Source organism: Megalobrama amblycephala, linkage group LG7, assembly GCF_018812025.1.
Source record: "Megalobrama amblycephala isolate DHTTF-2021 linkage group LG7, ASM1881202v1, whole genome shotgun sequence".
Classification (NCBI taxonomy): domain Eukaryota; kingdom Metazoa; phylum Chordata; class Actinopteri; order Cypriniformes; family Xenocyprididae; genus Megalobrama; species Megalobrama amblycephala.
The window spans coordinates 22,667,862-22,693,713 of record NC_063050.1 but is presented as its reverse complement, the minus strand read 5'-3'; the positions used below and the strand labels follow the sequence as shown (position 1 = coordinate 22,693,713).

General features: G+C 37.4%; 1 protein-coding gene across 3 annotated transcripts in view; it reads right to left on the bottom strand.

Moving 5' to 3' along the window:
* The window catches only part of LOC125272053 (catenin alpha-2-like), a 453,892-nt gene that overhangs the window by 289,500 nt on the left and 138,540 nt on the right, over window positions 1-25,852 (bottom strand). For all 3 annotated transcript variants that reach the window (XM_048196616.1, XM_048196614.1, XM_048196615.1), the window contains exon 7: window positions 8,899-9,102. In XM_048196616.1, the coding sequence (XP_048052573.1) occupies window positions 8,899-9,102 (204 nt within the window). The remainder of the gene's footprint in view (window positions 1-8,898; window positions 9,103-25,852) is intronic.

The following is a 25,852-nucleotide window of genomic DNA, read 5'->3' as shown; positions in this document are numbered from 1 at the left end:
GAATCAAGCCCTTTAAATATATATGGGGACCAATTTTGTTTTATAACCTAAAAAACTATTTTTTTGGATGGAGGGAAAGGAGTCGCTGGCAGTGAAAGTCCAGATTAACACCAATAGAGGGGGGGGGGGGGGGGGTTGAGAGACATGAGGGAGAATGTAAAAGGAATGCTTCTCTCCTTGCATTACCAGAGCAAGGCCAAGGGCCAGCATGCAGGCAGGAGTCCTTGTAAAGAAAATTGGGAGATAAAAGGTCCCTCCTTGAGAGTTTGCCACTATGTGTCCACTTACTTTTTCTCATTACTGTTTCAGATGCCTTTGTGAAGTTGCAGAGGATCTACAAAAGTCAAAAGTTCCTTTTGTCCACAGAGTTAGAGCACTTTTGAGTAAGAAATAGCCGATATTAAATTTCTGTCTGATATCAATAGTTTATCATTTCTATATATTAATTTAATTAAAAGTGTGCAATTTAAAATGTATGTTTAATATATTTATTTAAATGTATATTTAATCCCTACATCTGTAAAGTAATAGTTATTTAAAATGTTACATCTCTCATTGGTAGAGCAAAACAAGTGAGGGCATTAGGGTCTGACAGATGGAAGGGAGGGTACAAGTTGCTATGGGAAAAGGCTGATGGATCGCCCAATACAGGCCGTTTAATAGGGCGCAAGTGTGGAATCTGGCTGAAAAGAAGCTCTTGATGAGGAAGTGGGTGAAGAATGTTGCCAAAACAAATCCGAAATGCCTAATGTGGTTTTTGATTTGTGATGACCCCAGAAAGGTCAAATCCAGTGAGGATGTAAGCAATAAAGACATCTAGCACAAAGAGCATATGTAACTCAAAGGAAGAGCCACTAACTAAGACATTTTTTTCTAACCTGACGTCAGTAAGAAAGATCTTTTGGGAGGACCTCAGAAATGATGATCTGATTTAACGATCCAATACGAGTCTTGACATTAAGTCAGATTTATGTGGCAAGCAGCTTGACTCAGTGACATGCTGGTAGAGAAACCTTAATTAGGTGAAATGCTTGTTGCTTTATTGTTCAAAGTTAATTGGGTCTCTCTGTCTGCTACCTGTGTCCATGTCAGCTTCAACTGCCTGAGGAATAGTTAAAGGAAGAACGTGTCATGTTATGAGGAGTATTTTATGAATGATGCTAGAGCAGATGCCTTTGTGAGCAAGGAGAAGCCAAGAGAAGGAAAAGGAGTATGATGTCTAATGAGGTTGGAAAGATCAAGGTGGGAAAGTTAAACAAGCAGCATGAGCCATCAAGTAGATGCAGTTATAGTCTTGGAAACCGTAAAGCCTCGTTCTTCTCTACAGATGCAGGGGGAAAAAAGCTCACGAGTCCAGACTCCCTGAAGACTATCATGCTGTGTTCCTCTTCAGTCATCAGTGATGGATACAGGAGATGCCAAACTTCCAAATGCTACATATACCAGTTGTAGCCAACAGCTATGAAAGAGACCTCAATCCTTAGCCAGGCTACATGAGAACTAAGATGACTCAACATTCTTGTAGCCAGGTAAATAGAATAGTGAAAGTTATGCCAGCAGAAGATAAAAGTAGAGAGAGCATATCACAGGAGATGTTTGCAGGAGGCTTTGCTTGAAAGCTCGAAGGAGAATGTGTGATATGCATTTGTATTTTTGTTTGTGTCTTTGGGGGCAGGTTTTGCACCAATGCAGACAGAGAGAGACGTGTGGTGAGAGCAAAAGAAAAGCCTTTTTCTTGTGCATGCTGTGGGTTATTTTCTCTGAAATGACTGGTCTTGTCCAGTGAGATGGTGTCTAGCACTTGCCAAATCGAGGCATCAAAGTGCTTGTAAGGCTGGGAGGACACTGTGCAGAGGCACCAGCAGTCACATGACATTACCATGTCATGTCACGACAGCTTGTTATTAGCTATCCTAGGGAGATGGGCAGAAAGTCACAACATTCTGTAACTTTTTTTTTTAGAACTCAGACCTTTTATTTCAATATTTATAAAAAAAGAAACTGCACAAGTTCTGGAACATTGTGAACTATGCATTCAATAGACTTACAATTAGCTACAATATCTCTTTTTGCATTATTAAGAGCCCATCAAAAACAAATAATATAATATAATTGCAACGAGGCGGGTCTCAAGGTAAGATCCATCTGCAGGCTTTTATTAAACAGAGTTCGTAGTAAGACAGGCAGGGGTCAAACAGTGGCAAACAGGTATGGCAGAGAGCAGGCAGAATCATGGTCAGGATACAGGCAATGGGTCAGGGCTGGCAGATAACAATCACAAATCCAGGAAACAATAAACAGTCCATAGGGCAGGCAGCAGAGTATCGTACACAGGAACAAACAGGATCAGAAACAGGCAGGCAGGCAGGCAGGCAGGCAGGCAGACAGACAGACAGACAGACAGACAGACAGACAGACAGGGTAAATAACGCTTAGAATTGCTACAGAGTAAAAAAGACCTCACAAAGATGTGTGGTGAATGAGAGTCTTATATAGTCCAGTTAATGTGCTGCAGCTAGGTGTGGTGATTAGTGATTAGTGTGGCGTGTGTGCAGGTGACTGGCAGGGAGGATTATGGGGATTGGAGTCCAGGAGCTGACGGTGATCGTGACAACAATATAATATAATATAATATAATATAATATAATATAATATAATATAATATAATATAATCATACAACAGTTCCTGTACATTAATCTTAGTTTTTTTGCTTGTTTGTTTTTTTTTTTTTTTTTAGTGACTCTGAATTGAGTCACTGAATCACTCACTAGAACAATTTATTTAAAAATGCCGATTCATTCAAAAATGAAACAAGTCAATTGGACTGAATTTGAAAACAGTAGTTTGCTAGCAGAACTGAGCCTGTCTTTATGAATGAGTCATTGATTCATTCACTTTATTGATTTGTTCAAAGACACAAAAAAAAAATCATTCAATAATTGAATAAACTACTACTGTTTGCTGTTCAATAAAATAAAACATCCTCTATCTTGATTTGAAAAAAATAAACAAAAACTGGAGTTTTGTATTGTGTAGTTAATTTCCCTAACAGTGCATCAAATGCATTTCCCTAGTCAAACAATTAGTTGGGGTGTTTGATGCCCATAAAGTGCTGGTGAACCTCCTTTTCATATATAGTCAAAACAGCATCTTCATCCACCCCCAGAACTGCAATATGGAGTAGGTACACCAAATCTCATATGTGCTTCTAATCTATCTATTTAATTTAATTGTAATTTCCTTCTCTATCACTCATTGATCTGCTGTTCCTCTCAAGTAATCTTTTGGGTTGCACAGGCTCTGTGCTGGTACAGCTGCAATGTTAGGCTGATGGAGTGTTCGGAGAACCTGCCTCTTGATCAAGCCTTTCTGTGTAGTCCCCTGGAGGCCCGAAGAACATAGGCATCCATCTTCTTTAAATGCAGTGTGACCACCGGAGTGCCACGTCCCTCTAAGTGTAAGATTAAGCTCTACTAACCAACTCCCTAAATCCTCTTTAGTGCTCTACAGGCCAGGCTGGCGAGGTGAACCACCACACCCACAAAACCCTGGACCCTCTCAACCTCTAGCCACAAGGCCGAGCTCCCTTGACCCAGGTCAGCAATGCATTACTCCAACCGATCAATTGATAGATTGGCCTGTCCAGGCTGCCGTAACTAAATCAGCCAATTCTGATGATTCAGCAGTGGTCTGGGAGCCTGGGCGGGTGTCACCAATCAACGATCACCACCGGCCAGGACAAGTATGGACATTCACTTGTCACTTGAACTTAATTTATTGCAAACCAGCACATTGATCAAGCTTGTGCCGTACCACAAGTCGTTCAGGCTTGAGCTTGAGAAACGATTAGAGCAAAAGGTGGAAGGTGGCAGAAGTCAATGAGGTGTTAGAGAAGAAACTAAAGCAATGCAGAAATCAAACACCATTTCTAGATACCTATTGTACCCATAATTCCCAGAAGCTAGAAGTCAATAATGTTGACTTGTGATATTCTGTACTACCTATAAAACAGACCATGGATCTGTTGAGACATCTGTAGAGTTTTGACATATAGCATACAGTGCTTCCCACACATAAACTTTACTTGGGTGGGCCGCCCAGGTATATTAACGGCCACCTACATATATTTAGAGACACATTTATGCTTTTATTATTTGTATCCTCTTATACTTTTGTATCTGCCCAAGATAATGAAACCATCCGAGGTCGATTAACTCCCCTCGCCCTACGTGTTTCGTACCTGCTCGTTATGTGTGCGTCAGAAGTGTTTACTCCCGCTGACATTCCCACATGCGCTGCAGAGATGAGGTGGATATTTCACAAAGAGCGCTGCATGTTGCAAAGTCACAAGGTGGCGTTGTTGCACGTTCTACAGGCTCGTGTAACAGCACTTCAAACTGCTTCAAAGTGATTCACAATCAATGAAAAGCACAGATTTATGCCAAACGATTGCTAATAAACTCAACTTGATGAATTATAACAATGTCTACTTTATGGCCTTTATATAATATGTTTTAGATGGTTGTAAGAATCTGAAGGATCAGCCCGCAATTGTGTAGACATTTCAAAATAAGAGTCCCGGTGTATTTCGGGCTTGTTTATAATTAAAAGTCACAGATTTTTACAAGGTTCTTCTTCTTCTTCTTCTTCTTCTTCTTCTTCTTCTTCTTCTGGGCATTATTGGTATTTTGGTTACACAATAAATTGTATTTAATTTGATTTCCATTTCATTCATAGAAAATTATTGTAGTCTCCCCCACAGGAAGAAAAGACTGTAGCATAATATTGTAGCATATGCACACTTATCAAGACAGTTAATACTTTGGAACTTTCAGAATGCTTTTAGCCTCCTGAACTGTGTAAATGTAAATCACGGATCGGCCCCAACCAGTCTGGTAAACGGCTGACATTTGACACCTTTGTGGTCCTGTTGAAACTGACCAGTCAAGCCATGCTTCCCGCTCTTGGGACATTCCAACACACACACCACACACACACAGACACACACAGACATGCATTGAAGACTGTATGTGTAAAATATAAATATGCCTAAATGTGACCACCGTTGTATGTCAAATTGCATATAGTTATTCCCCCAAGGTATAAGCTTAGCTAGGATTGTAGTTGTGTTAGTGTGATTTCTAATGATAAATTTGTCTGTAAACCATAATTTCTTTTATATGATTTTCTTACATAACGAGCTTGGTGTCTATGTAAAGCTCTCCTCACGCTTTATTCGATAATGCATATCACATCCCTGTAAAATGAATTGTGCTATTTTTAAATGGTACTTTGAAGAAAAATGTACTCTGATCCAACCTCATAAATTATGCAAATCAAGCCACAAGACAAGACAAAGAAAAGTTTGCCCGCCAACTTTGCACCTATTCCATCTCAAGGAGGTGTGTCGGCTCGTCTGTCATAAAAGAGGAACACCAGGATTTTCCTGTGTGTTCCTCCGACTGCCCTGAATCATTCCTCGCCCACTCACGCACGTCTCTCCCAGGCGTCACGGCGACGCGCTTCCATTGCGCTCATCTTTCGGGACCACCATCTCCGGCGAAACTAACTTTCACGTCCTCAGTTTAAATCCCCCCACGGAAACGGAAGAAGCCAATGAACTCCAGCCGCACTGAACCGAAACTCAGCAAGCAAACTGATGCAAGTACCATTTCTGAATATTAGATAACTGATTTCTGTGCTGGCTCTCAAGGACTGTAGTAAGTTTCTCTACCTCTCTTCTCTCTTTTTCTGTCTTTACTTCCGCTCTTGTATATATGTGTATATTCTGTATATATATAATTAGACGCATAACCTCTGTATTAGTAGTTTGCTGGACAAACTGGGGGAGAGTTTCTCTAAAACAACTATTAAACTACAACTGACCATATATGTAATTAATTATGATTCGTTGTAATTGATTCACATATATGTACCTAATTCCCTCTTGGGTCGACATATGTATCGTAATTAATCATAAAGCTTTATGATTTATTATATTCATATTTCACCCATAAATTGATTAAACCTGTACAATTTCGCTACAATATATATTACTAGTAAAATCTGTGTCCCATTCACTTAGAGAGACACTATATGACAGCAAGGAGAACATAGGAAAAGAAGAACCATGAACCATTTAAATGCTGTAATTTTGTATAATTTACAATGTATAATAATGCATAACATTAGTATGTAATTAAATGTAATAGTATGTTATGTAATTAAAATTAATTTCAATAACTAAATACTGTTAAAAATCACAAATTATTTGTTTGTGACATGTAGTAGACCACTTTTGTGCCATGGGTAACAGGAGGATTTTTCACGCGGCTACCACCGCAAGTATATTTCAAACCTGTGCGAAGCACTGATCATTAGATATGAAAAACAAACAAACAAACAAACAAAATATTCAACCTGATTTAAATTTTGTCATCTCTTTGCCCTTTAGATAGTTTAGGTGGTTTAGATGGTTTAGATGACTAGCACATACTTCCAAGCCTGCAGCTGTAGATTGCCAGCAGCAACTACCAAAATTAATGAAGCATATTGGAGTGAACTGAGAAACTACAGCAAATCCACCTGAGGGACTGAGAACTTGTTACAAGAGAAGAGCCCCAGAACACATACAGTACAATAACTCAAGAGATTGTAATGTAGAAGGGGCATCTGTCACAACAAAAGTTTAAATGTTACGTACAACAACTCTAACAAATACTAATAGAAGAATGCTATCCGATGCCATCCAATTCTATATACGATACCAACCAGATACTATATCAGCAGCCACTCTGTAGCCCAAGACCGGTTGCCCACTGAAGCTAAGCAGGGTTGAGCCTGGTCAGTACCTGGATGGGAAAACTAGATTGATGCTGGAAGAGGTGTTAGTGAGGCCAGCTCACCCTGTGGTCTGTGTGGGTCCTAACACCCCAATATAGTGATGGGGACACTATACTGTAACAAGCACCGTCCTTCGGATGAGACGTTACACTGAGGTCCTGACTCTCTGTGATAATCAAAAATCCCAGGATGTCCTTTGAAAAAGAGAAGGGGTGTAACCCCAGCATCCTGGCCAAACTGGCTGGTAAAAATAGTTTTGGCCGGTAAGTTTTCATAAGTCACTGGCCATTGGCAGGTGTGGCAGAAAGTTAGTTTTAGGCCCTGTGCATGTGTCAACATATTTACAAATGTGTGTAAATGTTCAGATTAATAATAAAACCTATGAATACTAAGAGCATCAGCCTGTAAATGGAGCTGAAGAATATACTATTCAGCACTAAAGAAGATACTATTTGGATGCAAAACACATTAACACATGTTACATAACAAGCGCACAAGGAAAACATATTTGTGCTATTGAAAATATTCATGTGAAAGATGCATATACAAACATACCAAAAAAAGCATAACAAAATGAATCTGTTGAGAAACTAGAACTCATATAAAACAAGCGTCCTGACAACACAAACACATTTCCTCCCAGAGCAGGAGCTTGCAATTTGAGTGCTGATGTGATATTCATCTCCACTGGCGTTGTGTTTTGACTAAAGGGGCATTGCTAATCGAATGAGAGGTTGTATTTAATATGCCTCTGTTCCCGTATGGTGCTTGAGCACACCAGCACTAGGAAACATGCGTTAGATTATAGCTGGGTAGAAGCCATTGATTACTGCATAGCATCAGAGCCAGACAGGCCCATTGATACCATAGCGATCAATATTACAGAACACTTGCCAATGGCTTTATAACACCTGTTTTAACGTAATTGACATATACACACAAAAAGAACCATGCCATCATGATAATTATATAGGATTATATGCCTTAAAGTCTTTCATTTGGGCCAAGGACAACAAACACAGAGAGACACATAAGAGAAGGGTTCGTGAAAGACTAAAGGTCAGAGTATCGATTTATCAAAGAATATTAAGACCCTTTTACTAGTGAACTTTCCCAAGATGAACAGCCAGTATCTATCCAATAGGGACTGAAAAGAAGGGGATAGACAGGGAGAATACAGTTTTGCTTGTATGTAACACACCACCATACCAGTAATTTTTTTGTTTTGTTTTGTTTGTTTGTTTGTTTGTTTGTTTGTTTGTTTAAGAATTTAATACTTTTATTTAGCAAGGACACATAAAATTGATCAAAGGAGACAGTAAATGGTAGAAAAGATTCAAATAAATATTTCAAATAAACGTTTTGAACTTTCTATTCTTCAAAGAATCCTAAAAAAATAGCACTGTTTCCCACAAAATTGTTTAGTACTGTAACTGTTTTACTATGATAACTGAAAAAAAATAAAAAATAAAAATAAATAAATAAATATTTCAACTATGATAATAATAAGAAATATCACTTAAGCTCTTTGGACTGATTTCTGAAGAATCAAGAGAGACTGAAGAATGGAGTAAAGATGCTGAAAATTAAATTTTGCCATTACAGGAATAAAATACATTTTAAAACATATTAAAAAAGAAAAGAGTTGTTATATTTCACAATATTACTGCTTTTATCTTTGATCAAATAAATGCAGCCTTGGTGAGAATAAGATACTTAAAAAAATAAAAAATAAAAACACTGAACAGAAGTGTATGAACACTAGGAAGTCTTCAAAATATATTTGGTTATATTGCATAGTCTGGAAGAAATAAAATGTTTGTTCTCTAGCCATACAGCATTAGGGATTAATCACAATCAATGCAGGAAGTATTTGAACAAAGGAAATGAATCTTGCCACAATTAGTTCCCTCACAAAGCTTTGATACAAGTATTTAAACAGCAAGTAAGCCTTGTGAGTCACTAAACCTAGAGACAACAGAAAATCTAAAACAAAACTTTAAAAAAAAAAAAAAAAAAAAAACCTTGCTTGAAAAAACATGTTCAGGACTTACATTGTTCATGTACTCGCTCAGAAGGTCTTGCAGGGCCTGGCGCACAGCGTTGCACTCTGCTACGATGCGTTCACGCCGATCGTCGCGTGTGCAGGAGGAGTCGGCCATGAGGGCGGCGCCACTAATGATGCTCTCCAGACGTTCCTCCAGTGACGGCCTGAAGCGAGCCTCACTAAATGTTAGTGGGTCCAGAATGATCTTATTCTGAAACAGAACAAAAGATAGCCAGGGTTATGAACTAAGTTTCTGTTTAAAACATTAAAATCCATAAACAAATTTAAGAAGAACAAGTCACTAGTAGGTTGATTTCCAGCATTGTTAGTATGAGCATTGTGAGTCACAGCGCTTCTGTGTTCTACGTCCGAACGCCAGCTCAGTATCGGCCGGCTCCTGCATCAGCATCACACACATGCGGCATTCAGATGTAACCACGGAAGCGCTGAACTGTGTTCACTGCATCAACTGTGTACGAGACTGACAGGGTAGAGAAGAAATTGTTGAATAAAGACGTTATTTTTGTTTTGTTTTTGCGCAAAGCATTCTGGTCGTTTCATAACATTATGGTTGAACCATTGTAGGCACGTTGACTATTTTAACCATGTCTTTGCTACTACTGGACCTTGAATGACCATAATTGTGTTGCTTTCTATACGGGGTTAAAAACAAAACCTTGGATTTCATCAAAAATGTCTTAATTTGTGTTCTGAAGATGAACAAAGGTTTTCCGGGTGTGGAACAACATGATGGTGAGCAAATAATGACAGAAATTTCAATTTTGGGTGAACTAACCCTTTAAGACCCCATAGTCAGTCATGAACTATTGATGTACTGTATAAAATAATCAAACACTATCTTTAGATTAGTCTCATAACTGTAAATAAAAAAATAAATAAAAAGGGATGGTAGAGGTTTTGTGTAGCAGATAGGAGATAACCAGCATTGTGAGATGTTTGTCATAGTTTCCATTAGTGAACCACTGAAAACATTCTGCTGGAGCCTGTATCCAGAGGCTGTTATAAGGTGACCTTCAAGGAGAGATCGAGGGCCTCGGTTACAACCACATTGTGATTTAATGGGGCTTTTAAACACAGGATGCAGACTCAAGAACAGCCTCCCTTTTTATTATTGAAAAGTTGCTACCAAATACAGGCTTTATTATCTCTAGGGCTGGAATGGGCAAATTACCATATTGATAGTGGCGATATTATGTTTTACGGCTATATATGAATACGGCTTCGGCAGCAGTTTGCATTTTGTGGACTTTGCCAGTGCAGATGAGGTGGAGGTGGCATTTAGAGGAACCAGAGGTGGCTAGTGCCCTTTACTTTTGAGACTAATATTCAGAAAGCCACTTCACCAAGCAGTTAATAATAAGTTCACAGATCTTCCATCATTTATATCTCGGCATGCACTGCCTGTGTTATTTAGCATGTCCACAGGCAGGAAATGATGTTTGCATCTTTCGCATGTGCTAATCCAGAAGCAGTATTGTCAGCTAACAACAGCACAACTTAGAGAGAGAGAGAGAGAGAGAGAGAGAGAGCACTTTCCCATAATAGCCTGTTGCCATGGAGATCAACTATTAAGTAAAAGCTGTAGCAGCAGTCTTGGCCAACTCACTGACTCAATGATAAATATGTGGACATTTATTGGTTTGTTTGAAATCTGTTGGCGTCAAGTTCCCGGCTCTATTGCGGTCCGCCCACTTTTGTCTGATTGAGGGACTAAAACAAAGACTAATGTGAAATGTTTGATTGGAAAGCGACAAGCAGATCTTTCAGATGCTGAAAGGCTGGCAAAAAGCCATTGCAAAACAATTTGTACAGATTACTTAGATCTTGTGTGACTCGTACGCTGACTACATATTCCAGTTATGATTCGATTTAGTTAAAGACAACATGAAACAGCCTTTACAAAAACATTTGACTTTTGTAATGCAGCATATATTTGAATGAAACAATATTTAGCTGGAATTGATCTGGATTGTGAAAATCAAGATCATATTTGTGGTTAAAAGTATTTCCCCTGCTTACACGGCCTTCAGCATTTGTGTTTTTTTTTTTTTTGTCTTGTTTTTTTACAATAGCATTCACTCATCAGAACTGATGAATTATGCACAATAAGACCAGGGAGATTTTTATCACGCAAGTAAACAGGACCGAATTGTCATGTTGTCCTTAAAGGGAAATTTGCAGTTAATTTACTCACTCTCAGGCAATCCAAGACCTAGGTGACTTTGCTTTTTATTTAGTAGAACTGTAAAGAAGATTTTTAGCTGAAACCGTGGTCCTCTGTGATTCATATAATGGAAGTCAGTGAGTGTCGTCACTTTGAGATTCAAAAAAAACATACGCAGACAAAACAAAATTAATACCATTAATCCTGATGATATATTGAGGTCTTAAGAAGAATAACAATCGGTCTATGCAAGAAACTGAATGTTACTTACAGCATTGTTAACTGTAATCTAGAGCCTCACAAGCATCTTCCCTCTCTGTTGTAAACAAACACAGCGTCAGCTCACGTGTGAGGTTGTTCTGGCACATACGTCATTATGCAACAGGAAACTCGCACTCCAGACTATCGTGAATGTGCTCAGGACTGTTTGCCAAGGCTGTGCATTAGAGGTAAAAATGTTGTAAATAATGTTTAGTTTCTTGCATAGACCAATTATTTGACTTATTAAGACCTCGGTGTATCATCAGGAGCCATGAGTATTAATTTTGTTTTGTCTGCATATGATTATTTATTTATTTTATTTTTTTTATCTGAAGCCACCCATTTTGAATCTGACAACACCCATTGACTTCCATTTTATGAATAACAGAGGGCCATGGATTCAGCCAAAAAAAATATCTTCATTACTGTTCCAAAGAAGGAAAAAAAATGTTACCTACATCTTGGATGGCCTAAGGGTGAGTAAATTAGTTAATCACTGTTTGCGGATACCAAATGAATGAGAAGTGTCGTAAACTGAATCATACCAGTCACACAATTGTCTGTGACTTCTATTAAAAAAAACAGCATTTTTTTCAATGTAAACTCTAAAAAATAGTTCAATCTAAAACTAATGTTTAATAGCAAACATGTTAAAGATTAGCCGATGGGCTTTAAATCAAATGATAGGCTATTAAGTTATTTCCTCAAAAAAGCAGTTTATTCAACGTAGTGAAGCCTCTCCTCCATTAACATCCATTAAAAAAAAAAAAAGGCTTGCCTTTAAGTGGCTTTCTTTCAAGTAATCCTTAAGACTTTGATTATCTTTTTCAGGTGTGTTTGATTAGGGTTGGAGCTTAACTCTGCAGGAAAGTGGTTGAGAACCCCTGGTCTAAATAAATGAAAGATTATAGGGATGCACCGATTTATCGGCCGATTTTTGCTCAATTTAGAACCATCGGCATATCAGCTGTAGCTGTATATAAATACATACATATCTCATGCCTTTTCGGGGGCTGCTTAATAAACTGGCAAACTTTAAATCTGCAAAATATCTCCGAAGAACTGCATGCTCTCCAATACCCGTCTTAGTAAAGGAGTGCAGATCTCATATATATTTAAAAGTTAGAAGATTAATCACAATAAAGTCTGTTACAATAAAGAAGGATTAATATGTATATAATTTATACAGTGAAGAATATGCAGTGTTATTTTACATTTGATTACTTTTTTTCTTTACCTCAAAACTATTAAACCTACCTAAAAAGCACTGTTTATTTCATATGTATCTTTGTTCTGTTGTCTTTATGTAGGCCTGCTGAATGTTAAATGGATCCAATCGATGTTCATTAAAAATTATTTGATGATGCAATAATAAACCTGCTAGTATATTTTAATGCAGGTGTTTTTGAACTTTGCTTAGTTAAAACATGATCAAAATACTATCTATTTTGATGACAACATTTCACATAAAGAGAGGAAGTGACAAATATTGGTATCAGTATTGACCAATAATTGTTTGTTAAAATCAGTATCGGCCCCAAAAGATCATATCGGTGCATCCCTAAAAGATTGTTTACACTAACAAACATATACAACAATGTGAATTACCAATCAGAAAAAAAGAATATTTGAGACTGGAATGAGCTCTCAAATTTTTGATAACACTATATTAACTGAAACATTGTCATTATAAATATATACCTAGTAAACTATTTATAATCTGCTGTATTTTCTTAAAAAAAAATATTATAGACATTACAATGTTTATTTACATAGCTATACATTATAGATTTTATTATTATTATTATTATTATTATTATTATTATTATTATTATTAGTATTTATATTAAAATATTAAATATTATGAAGAAAAAACTCACAATGGCTGTTCATGTTTGTGACAGGTGCTATTTTATCAAGAGACAAATCTTTTATATATGGCATTTGTACTACTGACACAAAGACCTCAACTTTGGCATTAATGTGTGGGGTGTATTAGCATAATTAGTATTTTATAATGATTTCTGATAGATCATGTGTCACTATAGGCTGGGGTCATGGTGATAAAAATTCAGCATTGCCATCACAGAAATAAATTACATCTTAACTACATCATATTAAAATAGAAAACAGGTATTTTAAATTGTAAAATAAATAAATAAATAAATATATACATTATATATACACATATATATATATATATATATATATATATATATATATATATATATATATATATATATATATATATGAGAACAATATAAATAAAAATATCTAGAAATAAAAATCTCAGTTTATCTGGAGTTAAAGTTTACATTCAATAAGATTATCTAAGACCATATGTAAGACCACACACACCTAAAAAAACAAAAAAAAACAAAAAAACAACAACAACATACAATATGCACTGTATGTAAAAGACATACAGTGCTCAGCGTAAATGAGTACACCCCCTTTGAAAAGTAACATTTTAAACAATATCTCAATGAACACAAAAACAATTTTCAAAATGTTGACAAGACTAAGTTTTACATAACATCTGTTCAACTTATAACATGAAAGTAAGGTTAATAATATAACTTAGAGAACAAAATTTTCAGTTTTACTCAAATTAGGGTGATGCAAAAATGAGTACACCCCACTGAAAGTCGGGTACATTTGTAGTCTAAAAGCTAAATTTTAGACTACAAATGTCTAATTTAACAAGAATTCAACCACAGTTGAGTCTAATTATTCATTACACAGGTGTCCAGCAGACAGTTGACTATAAAAGGGTGTTAAAACCCCTTCCCAATTCATGCTGTCAGCAATGGCACCACATGGAAGAGAAATGTCACAAGACCTGAGAAAGAAAATAATTACTTTACACCAGAAAGGTGAAGGCTACAAGAAGATCAGCAAAGCTTTACTTATAAGTCAGAATACTGTAGCAAAAGTAGTAAAAGATGGAACTGCAACCATCTCACAGAGACGTCCACGGAAAATAACACCTCGACAGGAGCGTCTTCTGATGAGAAGGGTTGAAGAAAATCGGCATGCAAGTTCACTGTAGTTATCTACAGAAGTAGAAAGCCAAACTGGGGTGATTATTTCCCGTGACACAATACGCCGTATGCTGCAGAGGAATGGCATGCATGGGTGCTGTCCACAAAAGAAGCCTCTCCTAAAGCCCAGGCACAAAAAAGCCCGCCTAGAGTTTGCCAGGGCCCATGCTGACAAAGATGAACACTACCGGGACTCTATACTCTGGAGTGATGAGACCAAGATAAATGTTTTTGGAACTGATGGCTTCAAAACTGTATGGTGTTGCAAAGGTGAGGAACACAAAGAAAAATGCATGATGCCTACAGTGAAACATGGTGGCAGTGTCCTTATGTGGGGCTGCATGAGTGCTGCTGGTGTCGGGGAGCTGCATTTCATTGATGGCATCATGAATTCACAGATGTACTGCTCTATACTGAAAGAGAAGATGCTACCATCACTCCATGCCCTGGGTCATCATGCACTTTTCCAACATGACAATGATCCTAAACACACATCTAAGGCCACTGTTGGGTTTCTGAAGAAGAACAGGGTGAAAGTGATTTAGTGTCTCTTGATCTGAACCCAATCGAACACCTATGGGAAATTCTGAAGAGACAAGTTGAGCATCACTGTCCATCCAGCATCCAGTCTCTAAAAGAGCTCATTCTTGAAGAATGGAAAATGATAGATGTTGCAAAATGTCGCCAACTTGTTCATTCCATGCCTAGAAGACTTGGTGCTGTCATTAAAAATCATGGAGGCCATACAAAGTACTAGATGTAGTAGTTTTTGTTGTGGGGTGTACTCATTTTTGCATCACCCTAATTTGAGTAAAAATGAAAAATGTGTAATCTAAGTTATATTATTAACCTTACTTTCATGTTATAGGTTAAACAGATGTTATATAAAACTTAGTCTTGTCAACATTTTGGAAATTGTTTTTGTGTTCATTGAGATATTGTTTAAAATGTTACTTTTCAAAGGGGGTGTACTCATTTACGCTGAGCACTGTATGAAGTGAAATGTAAAAAGCCTTTCTGAAAGGGTGCCATCAATTTGTCAGCGCAAACATAATTAGTCCAGATTGATTGCTGAGGAGTACACAAACTCATCTGTAAAAATGGATCATGATGGGCCAGACGCAATCAGTTATGTAGCGTACTGTATGCATGAGCGTGTATGTTTTAGAAGTGGGTGGGACTGCCACTTACTCCTCTCACAGAATGTGACAGGTTGTTTGTCAAGGACGGTATAATGAGGGAGCGTACAGGAGAGTGGTGCATTGAACGTAACCTACTTTTACACAGTGACTAAAGAGCTTTGGAGTGAGAGGATGGAAAAGAAGAAAACATGGGTGAGAGAAAGAGCGAAAAGGACAGAAAGAGTGTGACGAACAACAAAGTTGGCTAGCCTGGTGACTAGTCTGCAGGGGTTATTAATGGCTACTGTCTATCTAGGGTGTCTCTAATTTTGGCTGGAATCCAGCAAACCGTTGTCCTACATTCAATGAGTGTCTGTGAGTGCGTGGACATACAGCAAGGTTAAGAGAGCTGGTGCTCCATATGATTGAGTTATACAAACACCACCTGCTCCATTGCAGTACCACCAACACTTCACGCTTTGATACGCTATTAAAAAGTTTCTGTCATCACTGTAAAGCGACTGCCCACATTAGAAGTCTGTCTAGTGTGTTTCTGTTGTTGGTGAGCCTTCTGTCCACCACAATGGTTTATATACACCAACTTGTAATTCTGACTTCTCACAGTCTGTAGGGTAAAAGAGTTCTGAAAAGCCGGAGCAAAAAACATTTTGGTGACAGATGCAAAGGAAGAATGACAAAGCATGTGTTGAAATAGTTTTCTGAATTGCCAAGGAAATCTCATATAAATCTCACAATGGCCAAAAGCAGCAAACAGTATTAATTCATGAGTCTGCCCTTAAAGAGGTCACTTCACTATTTATGTGTGAAATGAGATTCAGTGGTCTTCCATAATCACACATAAGGTGCCGGTGTGCTATCAGGTCACGTAATATGTGCTGCCCCATTAATAATGGCCTGTATTGCATTGTAACAGGTTTATCTGAAACAATTGTGGACCTTGGAAAAAATGAACCTGAGCAGCTTTTTTTTTTTTTTTTCTCGGCATTGGGTAGCCCATTTCAATCAATGAAAGTTTTGAGTTCTTGAAGTTACAATATGTTTTCACAATATAAATCTTATTTATTCATTTATTTATTTATTTATTTATTTATTTTGTACAGGACCCCTTAAAGAGAAGAATCAATTACTATTAAATGTAAATATTTAAATGCAGGGTACAAATTCCAAGATTCTTTCTCTCAAAACTACCTTAACCTGATATGAGAGGCTCAAGGTTTTTTTTGCAATCCTTAAAACCATGAAATACATAAATGTATCTAAACACACACACACACACACACACACACACACACACACACAGAGGAACTGGTTAGATTCATAACATGCTGGCAAATAAAAGCCAGAAATGACAACAAATATAAGCACATCACCAAAACTGTTTTAGATTCATTTAGCGTTGAAAGAATGAGGAATGACCGTGCAAAGATCACCACTGCATCAGTGATTCAGAGACAAAAAGAGTTTGTAAATCAGTTCCACTGTGGTTCATAAATCGTTGCTTCGTCCTTTCAAGATAAGAAGCAATAGAAGAAACTAGTTTGCTGAAAAGTCAACACAAGTAACACTGAGCAGTGAGAAGTTAAAAATAGTGTGATGGGATACACGGTTATATATCATTTATAATTTAATGTTATTAATATATAAATTAATTATATAATATAATCTATAGTTTATTTATAAAAGAAATCTTACACAGAGTCAGCAGTCAGCACAGAAGGTAGAAGCTAGATTTCTGCATTCATAATACATTTAATTAACTTTCACTCCAAATGGCAAACTGATTTTAATCAATGTGTGGTATCTGAAAGGGGTGGAGAATGAAACAGAAAAAAAAAAAGAAAAAAAATGCAATGTAACCTCCAATCACAGTGAAAGAGACAAAGAGACAGAGACTTTAAAAACGGGTTTGTTTGAAAGGGCACAAAGAGCCATGGGAGCCTCAGGAAAACAGCTCGTTTGAATACATGAGAGAAAACGCAGAGGAGAGAGAGCGCCTGGGGAATAGCCCCTATTGTTATTCCATTTGGTGCTTATTGCAGGCACAGGGTCTGAGTGACAGACTGAAACGACAGTGAAGGAGAGAGAGAAGGAGTCCAAATTGTCCTTGATGTAGCTGATACTTTCATTTTACTAGCAATGTCCAATTCATGAACAAATCGTAATGATTCGACTGAACCGGTTCACAAAACTGAACAAGAAGTTCATGAATTGTTCACGAGTCAAGAACTCACCGACTTACTGAATCAAGAACAGGTTTGTAAGGGCGCTTTCACACTAGCACTTTTGATGCATACCCGGGTTCGACTGATGCCAGAGTTCGGTTCATTTGGATGATATGAATGCTGTTTTCAAAACTCCACATAAAAAAGGTAGTATGGTGTACGGTTCATGTGAACTCTGGTATGGTTGACTACTGAACCGCTATTGATGATGTATAATTCGATAAAACTGTGTTTGTGTGTGTTCTCTCTCACTTTCCTGACAAGTGTGACTGACACAGGCAGAGAATGCATATCTAATTTCTGCTTGCCTTCAGCAGAAATGGACTCCCGTGTTCTTCGGAACATTTGCAGTACATACTGTACGCGGCAGACAGACGCAAGTGCTGTTATGTGCTGATGCTTTGAAAACAAAACCAAAGGTTCAAAAAACAAAATATACATATGAGGTGAGCTACGCTATGCACTTTGTCGCCTTCTTTTGCGTTGTTACCAAGCAACAGGAGTAAATAGCTGCAGCTTTGATGATGAAAGCGCATTGCGGTTCCAACTCAGATAATATTCAGGGGAGGGGGGAGCAATCGAACTCTGGATCGGACCAGGCAACTGAACTAAGTGTGAAAGCACCCTAAAACCAAATAAAAACCATATAAATAAACTGATAAGTGAGCCGACACTAAGAGCATTCTATCCCTTAAACAGATAAAAAGTAAATTTAGTCATATAAAACATATGGGAAATAACTTTAAAACTAGATTGCATGACAGATTTATTCACACACATACAAAAAAAGCTCTAATAAAAAGCATTATGCAGCTAAGGGACGTAAATTAAATTTGATATTATTGCAAATGCAAATTATATTATAAATGCTTTTATGAGCTGAATCATGGCTGCAACAAACCGCACCGGGAGACAATCACAATAAACATCCTTATTAATGAAACTTAATTGAAAAAATGCAATAAACAGTAGCATTTGCCTATATATGGCTCTTTTGGAACAATGTAATATGCCATGTGGATGCCAGGTGCCATGTGATGATACCATTGATCAGTGTTGCTAGGGTTGCAGTTTTCCCACACAACTGGGCTATTCTTATGAAGCAGTTGAAAAAATATTACTCAGCCACAGTCTGAAGGTTTTTTGAGCTACTTTTATAATGTACCGTGGCCACCAAAAGGTTTATCTGTATGAGATCATTCAAATGAATAACTCGCTACCTAAATCTCCTTGCTACCTACATATAATGGCCACAGTTAATTTTCATTCCTTTTTAGGCAGAGTTTGAGTCTGCTTTGGGCTGGCAACCCTGCCACTGATGCCACTCTGGATGATGGGTCAGAGATGGGACTAGGGTCAGTGAATATCTGGGGCCTCTGTGGATGCATATGGAGCCATTGTTTGAAGTAGGGCTGCCACAATATTAGATTTTTCACACCACGGTTATTGTGGCCAAAAAATATCACAATATCGATATATCGCGATATTTATAGAATCCTTGGGGGGGGGGGGATTTATCAGTCTAAATAATTTTTAGTTTAGTTTAGTTTTAATTTTTAGTTTAGTTTAGTTTTTCTCTTTCAGAGAGAGAGTTTTTCTCTCTCTTTTTGAAGTCAAATTTAAGGCATTTTAAGACCTGAAGAAATAAAAATGAATACTAGCATAGTAGCCTATACATTATGGCTGTTACCAGTCTAATTAAATCATTATCAACAAAATCCATCTTTGCAATACAGAGGTGACACAGAATGAGAAGTGGCATTAATATATTTACACAGCATTTACAATTTGTCTACAAATTTATTTAAATATTTAAATATTTAAATAAATTTTTCTAATTTTAACTTTTTAATTAAAATGTACCTTTAAATATGAAACTAAACTAAACTGCCAGTAGGTGGCAGCAAGTCACTGTTCAGCTGTTCATCATTTTGAAAATTGTGTTGGCGAAATAAAGGGAAAAAAATAATATTAACAATACTGTGTCTAAAATGTAACTCACATTGTTCATTTAACAATAAGTTGAAGGAACATTGCATTTGTGCTGATTTGGGGAAAACGGCACTTTTGCTCATGTGATATCGTAAAACAACTACATCTTATAATATGATATAATGACAAAAAATCATCGGGGCAAAAAAATGCCCATGTATCTTGAATTTTGAGGGCATAACTGCATGCATAACTACATCACGCTGAATAAGACGAGTAAAGAAAACACGGTAGGGCTTATTAAAAGAATCACCCTTTATTTAAATATATGAACACAGAAAATTGCTGTTAACAGGTAAATATAACATTTCCCCATTCCATGACTAGTAAAATAATCGCAACTTACTCTCTGTAAAATGGCGTAATATGCAGGGTGATGGACACAGAGGTGGGTAAGGTTGGTGGTGTTGCCACCCTTCGCACTGACTGTAGCTAGGCAAATCCTGCGGATTGGGCTGTCTAAGGAGCCGAAAAATTCCCATACTGTCGAGCTTATTTACTTTTTTCAGGTGTGGACTGTGGACAAAGCCTCTCACTCTCCCGCTCGGAATAGCTGCGCGCGCTGCATCTTCTTGTTTGACAGATGTCAGCGTTAAGGTGCAATACTGCCACCTGAGAGCTCAACCAGGTACTGGCGCTGGAGTATTTACATGTCATGATATAAGCGTCCTATTCATTTTAAATATTGTGGTTATCGTCAATACCGGTATATCGTCACACCCTAAATTAACACAATATCGATATTTCATGCTTTGAATATCACGGTTGCGTTTTATGAAACATAATATGATACACTAATATAAAAGCCAATTCACACCACACCGACAAACACGTCTGTTGGAGTTTGCTGGATCGGTGTGATACCCCTGTCGGTGTCTATTGCCATTGGTCAGGGTCTGTTTTCACCCGACTCAATATGTTTAATCGGCATTTGCTGGGTCGTGGAATGTCTGAGCAGTGTGAAATGAGACAAGTCCCCTGCAAAGACAGCTGTTTGATCGCGCCGGCACAGTACTAGAAACGTGACATCGCAGCTTGTTCATTATAAAAAATAAAACACAGTAAAAAAAAAAAAAAAAAAAAAAAAAAAAAGAAGTTAGGGTAAATAGTCCGTGCTGTATGTATATTAATGATTAAACAAAAACTGCACTACTACATATTTTAGGGGCTCTATGTAGGAATGACACCCAGTGGTCGAAATAGGTACTGCAGTCCAAATTCAAAATATTGTTTGCGCTGCCCCTTCCTTCAAAGATGCGGGTTGCCAGCTTGAGGACGCGCAACAAGAGGGAGCGCAATTGACAATGGAAGCTGAGGAGACTTAGACACTGTAAGCTGATGAGTTGATTTATCTGTTTTAATATGCTGTCGTTCATAGAGATTTTTAGATGGATGCAGAGGCTTTTTAGGTCAGGTAGAATCTGCGATTCTCTGACCCAGTTTGTATGCTGGTTTCCATGGCTACAATATGCTGTGTTTTCTGCCAACTGGCAACCTGTGATGTCGATGTCGAAATACTATTGGATAAATTGGCAGCACGTGGTTTCGCACAGACCAAAACAAAGACAGACATTCCGACACAGAACGCACATTTCAAGTAGAATATCTGGCTGTAGCATTGTTTTTCTGAGAAACAAGTAGGTGGACTTAGCATGTTTCCTAAATATCTGCAAACATATTGGGGTATTGTTATGCTTTAAATGAAAATCTTACATATAGCCTCTTTAAAAACCATAACATAAGCTAAAATCTAAAATAAAATAAATTTGTAGTAGTCTGATTCTGTCTGGGTCAAACCACTTGGGACTAGGCCACAAACAACTGACCACTTGGTGAAAAAAAACACAATGTCACTATTTCAGTAAGGTGATAAATGAATGCCCAAATCTCTGAATGCTGTGCAGAACTTTGAAGGGGCCTGTGACCTTGCTGCGCACACAGCACATAGAAAAACAACTTCAGCAGACAGTTCCAGGAGGTCGAACGATCTGGACAAAAGCACCTAAATTGAGTTTTAATAATCACAGGTTTCATAAGGACATACTGCCAAAGTCTAACACGTGGGGTGGATGTTGCATTTTAACTGTTATCATCAGGAATAAAAGAAGGTTTTAAAAAATTGCTGCCAAAGACAGAGGTTCTCAAGAACAGCGGCACACATGGTGTTCTTAAAGGTCATCTGCACACATGTTTTCTCAAGTCTGTCTTTGGGCTGCATTGTTAGAAGACACAATGGGAGCTTTAAGGGCATTTTCTTATACATAAAAGACTGATACAGTATGTCTTCATCGCCCATAGCATTAGCCTGTCTTCCGTTCATATCAACATTCAGCAACTTGGAAACAAGTAGTATGTTTAGGTCAGGCCTGACTATAGTGGGATCCCATCACGAGGCTGACGGATGACAGTTGAGTTTAGCTTCACAAAGATACTAGCTAAGAAGAGCTCATCTGGACCACTCTCGACATTGCACAACAATGATTTCTGTGACAGACAGTGGTTAGTGAAATGACTGCAGGCACCACTGCCCATAAGGATCAGCCTATAGATGTTAAAACAAAAAGACAGTCCGTGATTGATCAGGCTCCTGAGAGCTAGTTGTGCGCAAAGTTAATAAAAAGATCAGATGTGACGATTTTGATGTAATGAAATAGAGGGGGAAAAATACTTAGAAATAGCTCATCCAAAAAAAAAAAAAAATTCTGTCATTATTTACTCACCTACATGTTGCTTATTCTTTTCAATGAAATTGTTGTTTGGCTATAGTGTTTTTTTTAAATTTTTTTTATTAAAAGCTCATTAGAGGGGAAGCTGTCCAGGACAGGCTATTTTCCCTCAGAAAAATAGGTCCCCTTTTTCAAAGATCCAGCAGTATTTTTAACTGGGGGCATGGGGTACTTTTTATCCCTGTTTGCACCAGAGCCATCTGATGGGTTTGCTGTAATAAAGCTCTTCTTAAAGCTATATACTTTAGAGATATTTTACTCATAAGAATTACTAGGGGTGCCAATAATTGTGACTTAAATTAAAACTTTTAATAAAAAATCTAAAGGATAAACAATGCAGATTTAGTTTCACAGCTTTCTTTGATCATGTTTACCAAGAGTACCAATAATTATGACCTTACTTGTACTCATACTACTTTTATGCTTATTTGTTTGTTTGTTTGTTTTTTTTAAATAATGCCATTGCTGGTTGAACTATGCCTTTCAAATTTAAAAGGTGGTTCTGGCACTCGACTCAACTCATGTTCTCATTTTCAATTTTGTATCTGTGCTCTGTGATAGACTGAATGAAACAGTCTTCCATCTGACTGCTTCCTCGATCAATTCTGCACTGTTAGCCACACCTGTAATCCTCCTGCCTGCAAAAAAAAAAAAAAAACTATATAGTGACCAATCCACTCTCTCTCTCTCTCTCTCTCTCTCTCTCTCCGTCTCTCTCTCTCTCTCTCTCTCTCTCTCTCTATCTCTCTCTCGCTCTCTTTGTAGCGGTGACTGAACAAACTACCTAGCCAGCTTCAAACTGTCATGTCTCCTTCATTATCGTTGGGGATACTTTGTGCACAAAGTCCACATCTCAAAATAAGTATTGCATCTTCATAATATTGATTCGTTCAGTTATATGAATTAAAAACCATGGACCATTAAAGATGCTGTGAAGGTAATTTATCTATGCAGTTGCAAATAAGTTTCCAAATATTTTTGAGGCCACTTCTACATATTCAAAAATAGCCAAATCCAGTTAAATATGACCCTGCTAAGGTAGAAGAGACACATGTTGTTTCCCAAACCCACAGAGCAGCAGCTGGTTTCTGGTAATGTTCCTAACCTCCAGCGGACAGAATTGAGATTGTGAATACCCTTCAGCAGCACAGATATCTAAGTCACATGTGCTCACACACTAAGTGCCCCATTCATCACTCCAACGGCCCCAGAGAACAGCTAGAGCCGAGTAACGCAAGACTGTAAAACCTGGATTCTACACCTCTCATGTCCTTCCATTTGAGTATCTGGGTTTTACATTTTCCACAAGACTATATAGAATACAAATGACTGTTATTATCTAATCATTGATTTAAATAGATTAAATACAGACAGATTACTGCTCTGGGTCACTTGCTCTGACCCTACACTGAGGTCACTTGTGCACCATTCCAAATTTAATTGAGAATATTTATAAAGTGTATACACTCTAAAAAATGGGTTAAAAACAACCCAAGTTCGGTTGAAAATGGACAAACCCAGCGATTAGGTTGTTTTAACCCAGCAGTTGGTTAAATGTTAAAAAGAATAAAGATAGGGATGAAGAAGTGTTATTTTTTACTATATAATTACTCTACATACAAAAAGAAAGACCACACACACACACACACACTATATATATATATATATATATATATATATATATATATATATATATATATATATATATATATATATATATATCAGGCATGAAAATGGGTCAGGGGTGAAAAAGGTGAGAAGGATATTACCCCTCTAGGGGGGTCCGGGGGCATGCTCCCCCGAAAGAAAAATTTAAATATTCCATATTTTAAAGCATCAATCTGATGCATTTTGAGATGCGTTTTTTGCCAACCTGGGGAGAGCTGGAGAAACTTAACTTCAGCCATGAGTCAAAAATTATTATGGCCTCCTTACTAAGTATTATGCAAGCCATTTCATGCCAGCCTGTCACTGGGTCTAACATTTACAGTATTTAGGGGAAGAACATGGTGCTACGATTGGTCAAACTCTTCTTCTTTTGCTGTTGCTTGCTTTGAGGACTGCGTGTGCACAGAGGCATCACCAGGTTTTTGCGTAGTTTAGACTGACAAATCGTACCAGCGTACTTTGAAGTCCAAATTTGATCCGCTACGCAAATTGCATACAGGTTGGCAGGTCTACTTATTGATAGAACGGTGGACCACTTTACCTTCTGCCTTGTCAGTCCCTTCACCTCAAAATCTACCTCCTCAAAAACGGTAGCGTTAGCTAATAATTTTCCACTGGAGCTTTAGCTAGCTGGCTAACGTTGCGTTCTCTCCTGCTGTGTCCTGCTGTAGCTAACATTAGCTAAGTCTATGTCAACAGAACTCCTGGGTAACTTAACTTAGATATACCAGAAAATATTAAAATTACTGAAACCATCCAGGGCTCAACGCTAAGGATTTTTTCTGCTGGCCCAGTTGGGCCAGTGGTTCAAATTTTTACTTGCCCCGCCGAAATTTTCCGGGCCCCACAACAAAAAAATTAATAAAAGTAAAAGACAAGAAAATGGGCCTATAAAATAAGCATAGTTATTGTTTTCATTATTTTTGAAACATTTAACCTCAATAAATAAGATTATGACACCAAAACCTACTAGATTAAATATATTAAATATTGTTAGACAAATAAACAGTAAGTAGTAAAATAACAAATAATCAAATTACGAGTAATAGCACAAATAAATACAACAGAACAAACAATATAAATTAAATAAATGGTGATTTTCAAGTTTTTCATGTAGGTTTAAACAGAAGATTTTCAGGTACAGAAATTGTAATCTAATGTATAACTATAGAATAGATAACTTTATTAAAGTTAATCAAGAGCAGTTACAGATGCATAAAAAATGTTTTTAATGTTCAAAATATAAAACGTTAAATACTGTTATTTGAAATTTAAAAAAAATGAAGACACTTTAAATGTGAAATTAAACCCGCCAGTAGGTGGCAGCGAATCACTGTTAATGAGCGAATCATTGAGATTCAACTGATTCATTCAAGCGGCTGATTCATTCAGGAAGTGTTGCTCAGAGACGCAGAACAATTCTGTGGACTTTGGAACTATTTTCGAAATACAGCGAAACAGACGATTTGGTGTCTAAAATGTAAGTCACTTGATATTAAGCTCTTGTTCATTAAACTGTACGCTGAATAAAATCAATATCACATTTGTAATCATGTTAATATCTGGAGAAAAACGGCGCTCTTTGTCTAGTAGACTATGTAGACTATGTTTTTGTAAAGTGAGGGACATACTCGATCATTTCAGATTGTTAAATCAACAATTACGATATTATAGACAATATATAACGCACACCTACAAGTGACCGGTGCGTCTACTGTCCC